This window comes from Lolium perenne, chromosome 3, assembly GCF_019359855.2.
Source record: "Lolium perenne isolate Kyuss_39 chromosome 3, Kyuss_2.0, whole genome shotgun sequence".
In the NCBI taxonomy this organism is placed as follows: Eukaryota; Viridiplantae; Streptophyta; class Magnoliopsida; order Poales; family Poaceae; genus Lolium; species Lolium perenne.
This window is the reverse complement of record NC_067246.2, coordinates 52,833,132-52,847,954: the sequence shown is the minus strand read 5'-3', so window position 1 is coordinate 52,847,954 and position 14,823 is coordinate 52,833,132. Positions and strand designations below refer to the sequence as shown.

The following is a 14,823-nucleotide window of genomic DNA, read 5'->3' as shown; positions in this document are numbered from 1 at the left end:
TGTCGCATCGCCCATCTGGACTGACATGGATCGACCATACCATCGCCCATCTACAATCATAATTCAAGGCCATACTATGACCTAGTAGCCTCAAAGTGAGGGTGCCATTATGTTTCTTTCAATGAGCCTATCCCCCCACATCACCTCCATTACCCTGCGTCAAGTACACCTAGGTTTTTCCAAGTTGGAAAGTGTCGCCATATGTGGCGGCATTTGATTTTGGTTCTATGATCAACATGATGACCCCTTGTGTATGTACAAATACTTCTTGATACAAACCGTTATATATGGAATGGCATAGATCGACCGTCGCATCGCCCATCTGGACCGGCGTAGATCGACGGTACCATCTCCCATCTACAATCATATTTCAAGGCAACACTATGACCTATAGTAGCCTCAAAGTGAAGGTGCCATTATGTTTCTGTCAATGAGCGTAGCCCCACCCCCCACATCACCTCCATTACCCTACATCAAGTACACCTAGGGTTTTCCAAGTTGGAAAGTGTCGACATATGTGGCGGCATTTCATTTTGGTTCCATGATCTACATGATGACCCCTTGTGTATGTACAAATACTTCTCGATACAAACCATTATATATGGAATGAAATAGATGGACCATCGCATCGCCCATCTGAACCGGCATAGATGGACCGTCGCATCGCCAGAACCGCGCGACAGCGGTGGAGGAAGAGGGACACTACTACATAAATCCTTACCGTCGGCGCATGGATTTGGGATATCGATGGCGCATTCGTGTTCGCCGGAGATCACCTCGCCGATGGTAAGGGGTTATTGCCGGCACCTTCGTATTCGCCGGCGCGCGGTAATATGAATATACCCCCGGCGCATAAGACCAATTTGCCAGCGGCCGCTCCGCGAACAGCTCTGCGAACAACAACCCATCGTGGTTGAAGGCGAAGCAGCAGGTCAACCGCCGGCGTCGAGGTCGCCATGGTCCAGTCCATCTGCAGAATGGGCGGCCGGGACGCGAGCTGCATCTCGCAGCCGCCGGTATCAAGGTCGTCATGAGGCCAGGATGCGAGCTGCATCTCGCAACCGCCGTCGAGGTCGCGTGGTCCGGAACATTTTTTTCAATTTATTTTATTATTCTAAACATTCCCTCCAAAACGAATTAATTTCCCACCGCCTAATTTAGCTTCCACAGTAGTTTGGGCCAATATTTTCCAACCTCCCGCTAAATGCCCCCTAATTACTGTCCTTATAAAATTTTGTTCCCACCAAAATAGCCTATATTTTAACCTTCCCGCTAAACTACCCCGTAACTATCGATTATATAGTGCTCTAAACTAAATCACGGCGTCATCACGCGCGATTGGATCTGAGGACTCTTCGCAGGTTCCTCCTCACCGAATCGTCACGCGTCAACACAGCAAACGGTAATTCACTTCCTATTTCCTCCCATCCAGAAAAACAACTAGATCGCCGATGGCCGCCCTGCACCTATTCTTCCCCTGCATCCCCGCCTCCATTTTTCCCTGCATCACGAGCTAAGTTCCCACCTCCCGCGGTAGCGCGCGCTCATACGCATCAATCGGGATCCATCGCCAAATGGGTGACCCGGAGTTGGAGATGCGGCCGCGTTCATCACCAAGCCGCAACTCTGACCCTCCATAGCTAGCACGAGACAAGATGATTCCTTTAGACTACTGCTAGATTGGTATTCCCTGCTCCACATCCTGATTCGCGTTCTGTTGGTACTTGGTAGGCCAATACAGTACATCCCGATTTGCATTAGTTTTATTGCAACCCATCTCAACAGATCTGATAGAGTTCCTGCTCTAGATCCTTTTTATTATATATCCCGTCCGTACTGAAATTTCTCCAAATTGCTCAACTTTTGGTTGACCACCTCCGTATCTTTTATTTGTTCTGAATTTTTTAGATTTCGATGTGTATGTTCTTGCCTGTTCACAGTTGCAATTGGTGCATGTCCACTTTGGTTCAATTGGTGCCTGTCCACTTTTTTACTCTGGCAATGGATTAGCAAATTAACATGTTCTAGCCAAAGTTAGTAAAAAAATTGCAGCTAGCATGTACTGTATGTGAATCATCTGATAAGCCTGTAATATATGTGAATCGCAACATTACAGCCCTTTTGTTTTTGTTACTGTCTTACTGCCACTACTGTCATCATTTTTTTCTCAACATCAGCTTGATATTCTGTATGATCCACTCTTCTGATGCAATAAAACATGTGGTTCTAGATTTATGATCTGATGGAAACGCCGATTTGGCTATAGGTTTTGTGCTAGAAATGTTAACTTCCCTGCTAATCACTTTCTTAATTTTCTATCCTATTAAACTTTTCTTCCTTCTATTTTCATCGTCAAATCGGGTAAGTCTGGATAGCCCATGCATCTGAATTCCCCACTAATTACTCACCTTAATTTTCACTCCTAAAATTTCTCAACACAATCATTCCGAGAAGGAGGGGTGAATGCCCTATACTAATTAACTAGTGGTAGTATTAATGATGCGATAATTTTTATCTAAAAAATAACATGCAACCCAGCCATGTAGAGGGTTCACGAACATCTGCAATTTTTGATTAGTAGTAGTACTAGTTTTAGTTTAGTGGATGTATGACTATCCCATAATCAATCATCAGGCAATAAAAGTACTGTAATATTTACTCCCCTCGGGACGGAGCTGGATCCTCTAACTTGCAGGTGAAAAGTTAGAGAAGCTACAGTGCTCTAACTTTCCTTCTTTCAAACCATATGATTAAAATCCAAATAAATTAGTTTAGTTTGCATAATACAAATTAATGTTATGCATTTGAAGTAATTACATACTGAGAAAATTATGGTGTAATAAAATTTAGTTTAATTTACAGTAATTACCTTTAGTAATTAATTACATTGCAAAACAGGGTGATTATGCTACAGGAGCCTGACTTCCCAACCTTATTTTCCCTGACTTGCCTTCTTCACGTCAGAGGATCCCGTTCCTAACCGAAAATAGGTGCTTAATGCATGTTCTGGATTAAACCGTGCTTCTAAACATTTTGTACATTGTGAGTTTGTGATCTTTCAGACTTTCAAAATCTGCGTGTGCAATCGTACTATGGAATTCTGAATAGTTTTGTCATCTATTTGACTAAAGCAAAGTTATGATGCCTTAAACAACCTGATCATTTTATCCTTTTTGGTTCTCCTTGAAACCTGATACTGAAATTTCAGTGCTCCTTTTTGGTTCTACTTGAAACCTGATACTGAAACCGGATACTTGCATGCAGATATGGTTTAATCCATTCATTACTAAATAGATTCTTTCCTATGTGAAACCAAAAATATTACGTACATGCTACTCGTGTGCAGTATATGACACTGTTTTATTTCTACTAGGTTGTTTGCACTTTTATAACGTCTAACTTGTTTCTTGTCTAATGTTTGAATAACACATTATATACTGCTGTTCAAATTTAGCTAATCCTAATTCATACAAGAGCAATTTCAACTGAGTGAATTTGTCTTTTAAAATTGTAATTTCAGGTCTGAAACATATAGCGATAAACTTAACTGAACTTGCTGTTTGAAAGTCTAAAACTGCGGAATCTAATAACTTAACTGAATTGAACTTGCTGTTTAAAAGTCTGAAACATATAAATATAGCGATGAACTTAACTGAGCTGATATGTATTGTTCAAAGTTTCTGGCACTCTGTATCTTCTTATTCTTTCATAAATAGCATCAGCCTCTGATATCTGTTTAGCAAACACTGAATCTCAGTAGCGGAAACTAATACATATAATATTTTAGTATTTCCTTGAAATTACATACTCAAAGCATATATTTGATTGCAAGTAGCAGAATCAGAGCATCTTGTTTGCACTTCTGTAGATCACATCATGTTATTTTGTGGTTGTTTTAATTCTACTACTATAGGTCGTTTGCACTTGTATAGGTCACACCATCTATAAATCATTCACTCAAATAGGATCTTTGTACTATTTTCACATTGTAGTTCGTCATGCAACTGAAACACTGAATCGTGAAGTAATCAAAATTTACTTTATAATTTTATCTCATCAACAGTACAAGCCTTCTGTCAGTTCAGTGCATTCCCTTTTGGTTTACACCTGGGTATGTTGCATGGTTAACACCTGGGCATTCAATCATAGATATTGCCTTACATAATTTCATTAGGTATTAGCTTGTTGACACAACTTACTTGTTTTACTTAATATAGGCTTCTAGTAATTTTTTTCTTCATTTTTTTGATTGCAGGACCCAAAGACTTAGCTGGACAGGGTTGAAGTACACGAAAAATGCACATAGTTTAGAGAGTTCAACTACCATGGTAGCAAAGGACTCAACTCTGCTGGATTGCTACATTTTACTTTAGTTGCATTTGATGGATATTTGATATGAGAATTATAATTTGTATGAACCTACATATTATACGTGTGGATTTGAATTTTGTAATTCAATGGTTGTATTTTTTTATGGTTGCGATAAGCTGTTGCCACAACTCACTTTCTGTTGCCTTAGGTTAGCACCACGAAAAATATAGTGTTGCATCAAATCCTAGACGCCATGACTACATGCTTTGTTGCGTTAGGATGTAGCAACGAAGAATTTTTTATTGTTGCAATAAATTGTTACCACATTTTTTATGCATGATGTGATAACTATTTGGCGCCACGGAATAAAAATTTGTTGAAATATAGTATCGCCACAAAACCTTGAAATTGTGGCGGTAACTTCTTGCTACAAATATTTTGGACGCTGCAAAAAGTATGTAACGCCACAATTGTGAATTTTGTTGAAACGGAGTATCTCCACGAAAAGTTCGCATTGTCGCAGTAGCTACTTGCTTCAAGATTTTCCCCCGTTGCGATAAGCATTTGGCGCCACAAAACTGGATTTTGTTGAAATAGAGTATCGCCACGAAATGTTACAATTGTCGCAACACCTTCCCGCCACAATTTTTTTTACCGTTGCCATACCTATTTATCGCGACGAGTGGAATGATTGTCGCCATAAGTTAATACCACGAGCGTAGCGGTTCGTAGCAAATGGCTAATGCTACAAACCAGTAGATGTTGCCATAGGTTATCGCAACGGCTCGCTATCACCACGAAAGAGAGTGCGCCACGAAACTTAGTTCGTTGGCATAGGTTATTGCCACAAATGTCTATCGCCACAAACTGGCAAACGCCACGACACGGCTGCATGTTGCGACAAGCTATCTCCACAAACCAAATTGTGGAGACAAGTGAGTGTTGCCACGGGAAAACATGTGGCAACTTCCTACATGGTTGTTGCAATAGATCGCTTTGTTGCCACAATCGTGTTTTCGTTGCAATAGCCTATTACCATACATGTAATTGCAACGCTTGCCAACGAACTTCATTTCGTGGCAATAGGTGCATATTGCCACAAAACGGCATCTACTGCGACAATTTTTTTTGTTGCAATAGACCCGATTCCTTGTAGTGTAGTAACATTGTATCTGGCAAGTATCCTAATATAATGAGAGCAATACAATCTTATATTAAAAAAAACAGTTTGACAACAATGAGAAGGTATTAGGTAAGCAAAAGATGATGTTATGCGTGTCATGGACAGTAGTATACTGGAAAAAAAATCTAGATGATCAGATAATAGACTAATATCTAAATTCCATTTCAATTATGAGACAAACAAAATAAGTTCTACAGTTCTTTTATTGTTATGAATACTCCAAAGATTGATCAGAAACGTACAAAATACTTTTTAACAAAATATTATAGAGAAGAAGATAGGTTCGCAAAATACCTGAATATGACATTAACATACTCAATAAAGTTTTCAAGACATCCAACTTTTGAGTTAATAGCTTGTTGTCGCTTATTCTTCCGGACCTCAATGTTTGACTCATTGGTGAATATGACCTGACAACATGCTATGTGTATACTTATCTTGAAACGATGTGCACACATAGAAGAGAGAGTTAAGTAATGGGTACAAAACAAGAACACAGCTAACCAACTTGTAACCATCACAGTACAGGCTTTGCAACTTGATCGGAATTAATTTGTGATGTAGAGCCCACTCGTCTGCACCAATGCTGCATTTGCAGCAGGTCCAAAGTTATCTAATGTATTCTAAGTATAGAAACAACACAACGTCTTCTAAGTATAGCAACAACACATAGAAGAGAAGCATCGAAATCATAAGCTCCATTTGTTACATCTCATAATCTCAAGAGATTGATTTCCTCTGATTCAGAGACTCAAACCTGTTGGGTGTCTCTTCATGGCGCAGTTTGAATTCAGAACAATCAAGCCATTAGATAATTGCAACAAGCTCCAAATTGAAGGCATGACCGCACAACATTGAAAATCCATATAATTGCAGAAGCATTCCGCCAACCTGAAATGGCAGCGGCATTAACAATTCTTGGGCTACAAGTGTAAGAAGCAAAAAATAATTAAGTATTGAGGTTGCGTGTGGAGAATATCTCACCTGAGCAACCACCATGCTCGGGGTACCCATATGTAGTAATAAAAGTGGGCCATCATAGTTTTGGCAAAAATTAGAACATAAAATGGGGTATGTTAAGTATGACTAACGAACAACATCAGGTTTCATAATGTTTAAATGGATAGCTTACAAATACGCACATATCTTACAAATACATGCACAAATCAAATAAATTTAAGTTAAATAGTATCTAGTCACTCATTTCCTTAAAATAGATTTGTGTAAGTATTAGGACCAGCGAATGACCTGCACAAGGTTAGTTAGCCATCAGCTTACTAAACATAATATGCAGCAATTTGGGAAGCTTCTCTGAATCTACTCTATTAATTTGGCAAGCCTAGCATCACCTTCAACCTTGAGAGGATCCTTATTCTCCAGCATCGATGTGGCATTCTTCAGAATCAAGATGGATGTGCAGACCTACAGGGTAATTCCATCAAACACCTTGTATACCAAAAATACAAATAAAAATACACACATGGCTCGCTAATGAAACCCCCAAACCATGGCGCTGGATCGTGACTGGAAAGCGATAATTGAGTTCCTCTTCCACGGAATGCAGAACCTCCCAGCCGCGCTCAGCCGGCCCCTCTCCTCCTCGCCGTCCGCCAGCCCGCACCACGTCCGCTTTCCGCCGCCATTCATTTTGTCGCTCCCCACCTGTTTGTGGCTGCTCCTCCTTGCTGGCTGGCCAAGGCGCAAGGACCTCAGAGGGAGAGGGAGGGGGAGACATGTCGGTCCTTGCCATGTGAGGGGATGCACGGGGTCCTCAACATGGCGTCAGGAGACTGGGCGGAGGGGGTTTATGGAAGAGGGAGCAGAGTCGTCCGTGACGATGGCGCCGGTCGAGGGCGGCTGTGAGATGGAGGAGATGTGGCAGGCGGCGACGGGCCTAGACGAGGCCAGCGAGATCCGATTTTCCAGGGTCCAGAGCATGACGAACCGGTGGAGTGGGAAATCGGATCTCCCATTTTGCACGACGAGGGTGCCATGGGGAGTGTCGTCTCCGGCGGAGCGGCGGTGGCACGCTCATCCTATTTTGTGTACGACGAGAGGCCGGCGGCGGCCACACATGAGGATAGTGGAAGCAAGCGTGCAAGGTGGAGGTTTGACGGGATTAGGGCGACGGCCCATGTTGGCCCGGTCCAGGTAAGCGCGTGCGGAGCGTACGGACGGGAGGACGACCAAAACTTAACGTATTGAGAGGTTGGCAGAATAAGGAACATGTTCCTTCTTTTTAAGTAGTGTAGACTAGGAGAACAGCGACGAAACGAGAATGAGCTTTATGGAAGGATGCAGAATGGTCGAGACCTTTAGTTTAACGGGGAATATTTGGACTTTCACCGCGTGGTCCATCAAATTGATCGTGGCAAAAGCTATAGTTTGACTACTCTCTGATTATTAAGGAGCGACTTGGTCATGAGGAATACAGAATGTAGCACCGGGACAGCCGGCGGCTAAATGTCACGTAGTAGCTGAGGACAGCTAAAAAAGAAGTGCTTAGGGAATTTCTAACGGACCAACCCACAGTGATTGGGTTGTTCACGGAGACGTAAATGCGGGACAAATTTACGTTTTGGATGCATCTCCAAAGACGTTGCACGCATAGGCGGACCAAAAAAAAATTTGAAGCATAGGCAAACAAGCTTAATATGCTAATTTTTTATCAAATAGTACATATGAAATTGGAGTCTTGCCGGCCGGAAGCCTGGGCGGCTGTCTGGGCGAAAGGGATGCTAGATCCGCCCCTAGTTGCGCGGTCGCGTCTCGTGACCGCTAGTATCTTCCACATGCCCGCCTAGCAATGTGCGTGAAGCCTGCTTCGAGCGCATCGCTTCGACGGCCATCGCTTCGTCGGTCTTCGCTTTCGTGTCTGCCCCGCAGCCTTCGCCATCAATGGCGGCGCCTTGTCTTCTGCATGCGCACCAGGCCTGGCGGGCGGCGGGTAGACTTCTGCGCCGCCATCAATGCCATCGTGTCCCTTGCGTGCCTGGACTTTCAAAGACGACCGACATCGTCCCTGCCATCGCCCACACCACCGACACCTCTGCTCCCACACTTCACCACTGTGCGCCATAGCATCACCATTGGGAAGAAGAAGCATGACTCTGAGGCGTCCGGCAGCTGCGTGAAGAACGATCTGTGGCCGAACAGGGTGCAGATCCTTGTCGACCTGGCGCAGCTCATTCACGACAACTACACGTCATGCCACCGCTGGGGGGACGTCCGACTGCCTGACGACGGTTGGCGGCTCAACTAACTCCAGTTGCATGTCCCGCTGGTGCCTCATCACGAGCCGGAGAGGACCGCTGAGATCCGGCGGAGGCGGCAGTACTGTCGCCGGACCTCCGCGCCGATCACGCCTTCACCGTCAACTCGACTATATGGCACACCTGACGCGAGACCGAGGAGGAAGGCGAACTTCCTCGGCGACTGAGATTTCCCGTTTGACCAGCCTCCGCCGCCTGCGCGCCCGCCTCCTCGTCGAACATGGCAGCCGCCGGCTCCTCCTTCGCCTCCCCAATACGATGACAACAACGTGCTAGCCTACCACAACGAGGAGGCCAAGGACGACCCAGATGATTTCATCGGGTGCTTTTTTCCACGAGTGGCATACGGCCATGGCGGAGACCCGAAAGTTGGAGGTGCCGGCGACGATGGCCGATGACGAGATCGCGAGGCTCGCCATCCTCGTGTCAGAGGTGGAATGACCAGTGCGCCCGCCGCTGCCCCGGCACGCCACCGACATCATGTCGGCATGCCTCGCGGAGGATGAGGCCCTCCAGTGGGCGCTGCAGGACTTGGCCCCGCACCTGCCGTCGCCTTCACCTCCGTCGTTGAACCCATGTGTTGCGCCACCTCCACCTCCACCTCCACCACCGGCGTACGTTCCGCCGGCTCCCAACTGGCCGTGGCAGATACCAGATTTCGGCGTGCTTGACGACGATGCGGAGGAATAGGCTAGGGTAGCAGGCGGTACATGCACCTTTTAGTTTTATTTTCCCTTTATTCACTATGCAAATTATATTTATGTTGAAAGAATACTACAAACCCTAAAAAATTGCGTCACTAGGGCACCCCGATGCATGCAAAAGGATCCAATGCGTACGGGAGGGGTCGCGTGACACGTGATGATTCAAATTTCAAAAGTTCAAACGGGAACCCCCCTTCGCCGCTGAGTCACCCCGCTCCGCTCTCGTGGATCCCAGGTGGCCACCACTCCATCGTTTACTACTGACCGATTTGTTCTTAAAAAAAGAACTATTGACCGATTAGCCCCGCGTCCAATTACTTACTCCACGCGCTAATTAACCTGTCAACCCGCACCTGCCCCGCGCCTCCGACGCGTCCACCTCGCATGTAACACGGGGGAGGGCAGCGCGGTCATTTCGCCCAGGGCTCCACCTTCCCCCAGAGCCCCAGCCAGTGTCCCCGCTGTCGTATTAAAGCCAGCCAGAGCCAGTCCACTGCCCTCCAGCACGATCGGGTTCAGGGCCCTGGACGCCAATCACTCTCCCCGTCAGGCTCCTCGCCGCTCGACTACCTTCTCCGGTAAGCTCCTCCGCCATGCTTGTTTTGTTTTCTCTGGGTGCTGCCGCTCCGTGATCTAGGGAGACGTAGGCCGGCCTGTGCTCCCGACCCCGCGCGCGGTCTCTGGTTCTGGCCGGCGGTTGATCCGTGTTCCGTCCTTGGGAGGAAATGCTCCGGTTTCAGTTTATTTTTCTTCAAGTTCTCACTGATTGTGTCCCTGAGTTCGTTCATCCTAATCTGGCACCGGAGGATTCCAGCTGACTGCTTGCTTGTGCGGCGGGGGCCGGTCGAGACGGCGATGCGTGCCGTGTTTCCTGTCGATTTCCCCGTCTGTCTCTGGCACGCGTCGTCTACATCCTCTCTCGTGTACCCTTCACTCCATGTAATTATTAGACTTCAAAAGTACACCTCCTAGATTTGCCTTGTTGAACCCAACAGACAAAAAGAAATATGACTTTGTTTCCGACCCTAACACTCCATTTTTATAAACCACCTGCCGATTCCACTGACCACGATAAAACAAAATACTGGTTCTGCTTTAGTTTTCATAATTCGTAGTACGTACAAGACTTGCTTCAGGTTACTCAAATGGTCGCCAAAGGCGTTTCTAAAACCTTCCCTCGCAAGCTGGCGGCATCAACCACCTGCTACGTTCTGTGCATTTAGCCTGATTGACCGAGCGAGCAGTTCATTGAACCTCTACTGCCTTCCTAGCCAGAGACCAGGCCGATTGAATCTGTAACCGAGCCATCACTGGTGCCAGGTTGGGTCTAGAACATGCGTACCAGTGCCCACCGAAGCGCGCTGGGTGGCCCTTAGCTGGTGTTTATGGTCTTAATGATGTCATCTCCTTGTATGAATTTTTCCCATTAATTGTAATTTCGTTCGTATGGAAGAAATTAAGCTCCAAGCGATCGCTGCTGACAGGTTGGGTCTAGAACATGCATAGCAGCACCCACCTAAGCTGGGTACCCCCCATAGAAATGTTGGATGGCCATTAGCTGGTGTTCATGATCTTACTGATGTCATCTCCTCTAATGACCATTTTCCATTAATTCCGATTTTGTTTGTATGCAAGAAAATTAGCTCCAAACTTAGGATTGCCCCCCCTTGAATTTTTGTTTTGTTTGGGTCAGCGGGTCTTGCAAATTAAGAATGCTTCAAATGCATGCCTACCTGTGATCATTAATTATTTTTGTTCTTACCATCTTCACATGCATGGCAAAATTGCCAGCAAGAAATGAAAATATTATACAATTCAATGAGATCCAGAATAGGTGTATCTTGCGTTGGCAATACTTGAAAAATGCAGTTGACCATACAATTTACTAGCTGAGGGGTCGTATGCTGGTGCCTCTCCTCAACCCCATGCCTGCATGTGTCCACCTAGGTGTTAGCCAGGCCACGTCTTGTGGGGATCTCGAACAATTATTGTTTCTACTAATAAACAGGGCCGACCTCAATTATTGGTTTATAGAGGTTGACGCCTGACAACATCTCATTCACAATTGCAAATTGCAGCTTGAACCCTGGCCTTTCGATCTATGTGGGGACAGGACGAATGTGATGTCCTTGCCTGTGACTGATTTTAGTCCGAGCTCACTGAATTATGCTTCATCTCAGCTTTGTCCCATGAATTATTTCTCCAGCTAACATTTGGTACCTACGATATTCGATCAGTTCACTGTAATGTTTCTCATGATCGGCTAATGAGACCATGATTGATTTATGAATGAATATGGTAGGCTGCATATTCTTGGTAGTTAGCAAATGCTCTGGTCCCTGGCGCTACAGAGGTTGCCATCCCTAGTCCTTTTCCTCATCCTCTTGAATAGAGTGAATTAATACTTTTCAGTACATAGGCAGTGCAAAACCTACTTTGGCTATCACACTTTAAATTCTTTCACTTGCAGGCAAATCGCCTTATTGCTGGTTAATTTCATACTTTATGCCGTTCATTGTTTCTAGTTTTATGCATTTTGGATATTTTCTTTCCACCTATCCTTTGAATGGGTGTACTCGGGCTGTGCGGTTCTTGTTTACTTTCTCTCATTTTTGTCTTCATCTGATGATTAGGTTTGCCCTACAGAAGATTTCTTATTTTTCGTGAAGATGAAGCGCATGCATAGAATGCCAACAAGGAAGGCCCATTCATGGTGGTGGGACAGTCATATTAGTCCCAAAAACAACAAATGGCTAGCTGATAATCTAGAAGGTAATGGCTATCTTCCAGTTTCTTCAATGGTTTATGTACCTAGAAACTTTTGTTACTTGCCAGGACTAGCTAGGCTTTAGGATCATGTTAATGTCTGTTGTTTCATTCTGCAATCTATTTACGCTCGAAACCTCTGAACAAACAGAGATGGATAAGCAAGTTAAAGATATGCTGAAGCTCATCGAGGATGATGGGGATTCATTTGCAAAGAAGGCTGAGATGTATTACCAACGGCGTCCTTTGCTTGTCACTCATGTTGAAAATTTCTATCGCATGTATCGTGCTCTTGCTGAGCGTTATGACAATGTGACTGGGGAATTACGGAAGAACATGCCATCAACTCTTGAATCACAGGGCTCAGGTATATCTGAATCTGACTCTGAGGCACAGTCAACCTCCCTATCCCCCCAGTCTAGCTTCGAAAAAAAGAGCTCAAAGAAGAAGAATAAAAAGGGGAGTGATGGATCATCATCATCTTCTTCTTCCGAATCTGATTCTGATGTCGATGAAGGGAAACAAAAAAATGGCAATGTGCTTTCTCATGCACTGAATGGACGAATTAATGAGCTAGAAGATGAGCTTAAGGAAGCAAATGAAAAACTTGAGGCACTTGAGGAAAAGAATTTGCGTTGCCAATGTGAAAACCTTGAGAAGAAGTTGCTGGCTTCACAATCAGAAATCAATAGCCTTCAGAAGGATCTTGAAGAAAAGGTCCGTTCTTTCGAGAGTATCAAAGAAATCAGCAGTGGAAGGGAGGACTTTGAAGCTGCAGCTCTGGAAAACAAGAACACAATTAGTGAATTGGAAGGAGAAATGGCTTCAGCAGCTAAGCATTATGAGGCTCAACTTTCATCTCGTGATCTTGAAATTGAGAAGTGCAAGCAGGAGCTTGAGCAAGTATCTGAGAGGTATTCCCATGATAAGTCTACTCTTGAGACTGAAATCAGAAAGCTCGAAGAAGTGGTCCAGAACTATGAGCGAGACTTAGCGAATGTGTCGCAAGAGAAATTGCTGCTTGAGGCCGAGGTTATGGAGCTTGAACAAACATCTCACAGCCTACATGATTCATCGGCTGAGATTGTAAAGCTACAAGAAGTAATCAAGGATCTGCAAGCAAAATTGGAAAATGGTTCAAATGAGAAGAGAGTGCTTGAGGAACGTGTTATCGAGTTTGAGCAAGTTCAGAGGGAGTTGGAGGTTTCGAGGGCTGAAACCGTGGAGCTACAAACTACAATCAAGAAACTGAAAGCTGACCTGGAAGGAGCACTTGAGGAGAAATCAGTGTTGGAGGGTTCTGTCAAGGACCTGGAACAGGCTGTTGCACGTAATTTGGAGCAATTCTCTCTCGAGAAGTCCTCTCTTAGTGCTGAGAGAGTAAAACTGTCAGAAATTAATGCTTCTCTTGAAGACAAGTTGACATCCGCAGAGGCGCAGCTTAAGCAACTTCAAGCTGAAAAGGGAGTAGTATCTGCTGAGAGTGAGAAGCTGATCTCTGAACTGAATCAAGATATTGCCAATCTTAAGACACAGCTCGAACTACTGTCTTCTGAGAAAGCTGCAGTGGATAATAAGGTGTCTAGTATGCTGAGCGATATCACGACTCGTGATGAAAAGATGAAGGAGATGGGTAGCCACTTGGATCAGCTGCACCTAGAGCATGTCAAGCTGATCGCAGAGGCAGATGCTGCCACGAAGTCTGTGTCTGATCTGAGCGCACGGGTCCGTGAGCTCGAGGAAGAGGTTGAGAAGCAGAAGCTTATGGTCTTCGACAGCGCTGAAGGGAAGCGGGAGGCAATCAGGCAGCTGTGCTTCTCTCTCGAGCACTACCGCGACGGGTATCAGCAGCTGCGGCAAGCTCTGCAAGGCCACAAGAGGCCAATGGTGATGGCAACATGATCAGCCAGCAGCTTGCTGGATCTTTCTATCAGGATGCCTAAAGTCAATCTGTCAATGTAATGTAAACACCCCTTTCCCTTTCTTCATGTAGCTTGTTTCTGCTCCTTAATAGTCTTTGTAAAGCTTGTGATCTGTAGTTACTTCAGCTACTGGTACCCTGTGATGTGTGTGATGTAATATGTTATGGATAATTATGGCACTTCTTTTTTTAATCAATATGTCTGTTGCTGCTAGTAGTCTGAAAGATGATTCCTGTGGTTGCTCTTCAATTGCTGATGAACTGATGTTAGTTGTAAACCTGTGTCATGAGTCATTGTCTTTTGCCATTTAACGAGCCTCATATGACCTGAACATGAATTTGAACTATATCAATTCATTCGCCCTTCCTGTTTATTTGGATTTCAACTTGTCCTTTCACTCCTGTTTAATTGAAGTTGTGTTTAAATAGAAGGAACAGTAGGGGGAACTGAAAAGTCGTCTCAGCTCAGAGATTGCGGCAGAAATAATGGAGACTGCGTCTATGACCTGTCTGCTATCGCGGTCTCTCACTCTCTCTGACTAGTCCATATGCCTTGAGCTGACCTTACTTTTCTCCATGATTTGGTCTAATTAGATTTAGATAGTGAATTCTTGATATGACTGCATTCTTGAAAGCTGCAATAAATAGTTAAATACTTACTGTTTT

The 14,823-nt window shown here is 44.8% G+C and overlaps 1 protein-coding gene and 1 long non-coding RNA gene across 2 annotated transcripts; both read left to right on the top strand.

The window, feature by feature from the left end:
* Nucleotides 1–1,412: 1,412 nt before the first annotated feature.
* LOC127341247 (uncharacterized) lies at nucleotides 1,413–4,486 on the top strand. Its single transcript, XR_007875378.2, has 2 exons — nucleotides 1,413–1,683; nucleotides 4,256–4,486. It is a non-coding gene; the product is annotated as an uncharacterized lncRNA (long non-coding RNA).
* A 5,435-nt stretch (nucleotides 4,487–9,921) lies between these two features.
* Nucleotides 9,922–14,354, top strand: LOC127341248 (uncharacterized). Its single transcript, XM_051367041.1, has 3 exons — nucleotides 9,922–10,048; nucleotides 12,104–12,242; nucleotides 12,388–14,354. The coding sequence occupies exons 2-3, from the start codon at nucleotides 12,140–12,142 to the stop codon at nucleotides 14,136–14,138; spliced, it is 1,854 nt and encodes a 617-aa protein (XP_051223001.1). The 5' UTR covers nucleotides 9,922–10,048; nucleotides 12,104–12,139; the 3' UTR covers nucleotides 14,139–14,354.
* The last annotated feature ends 469 nt before the right edge of the window (nucleotides 14,355–14,823 follow it).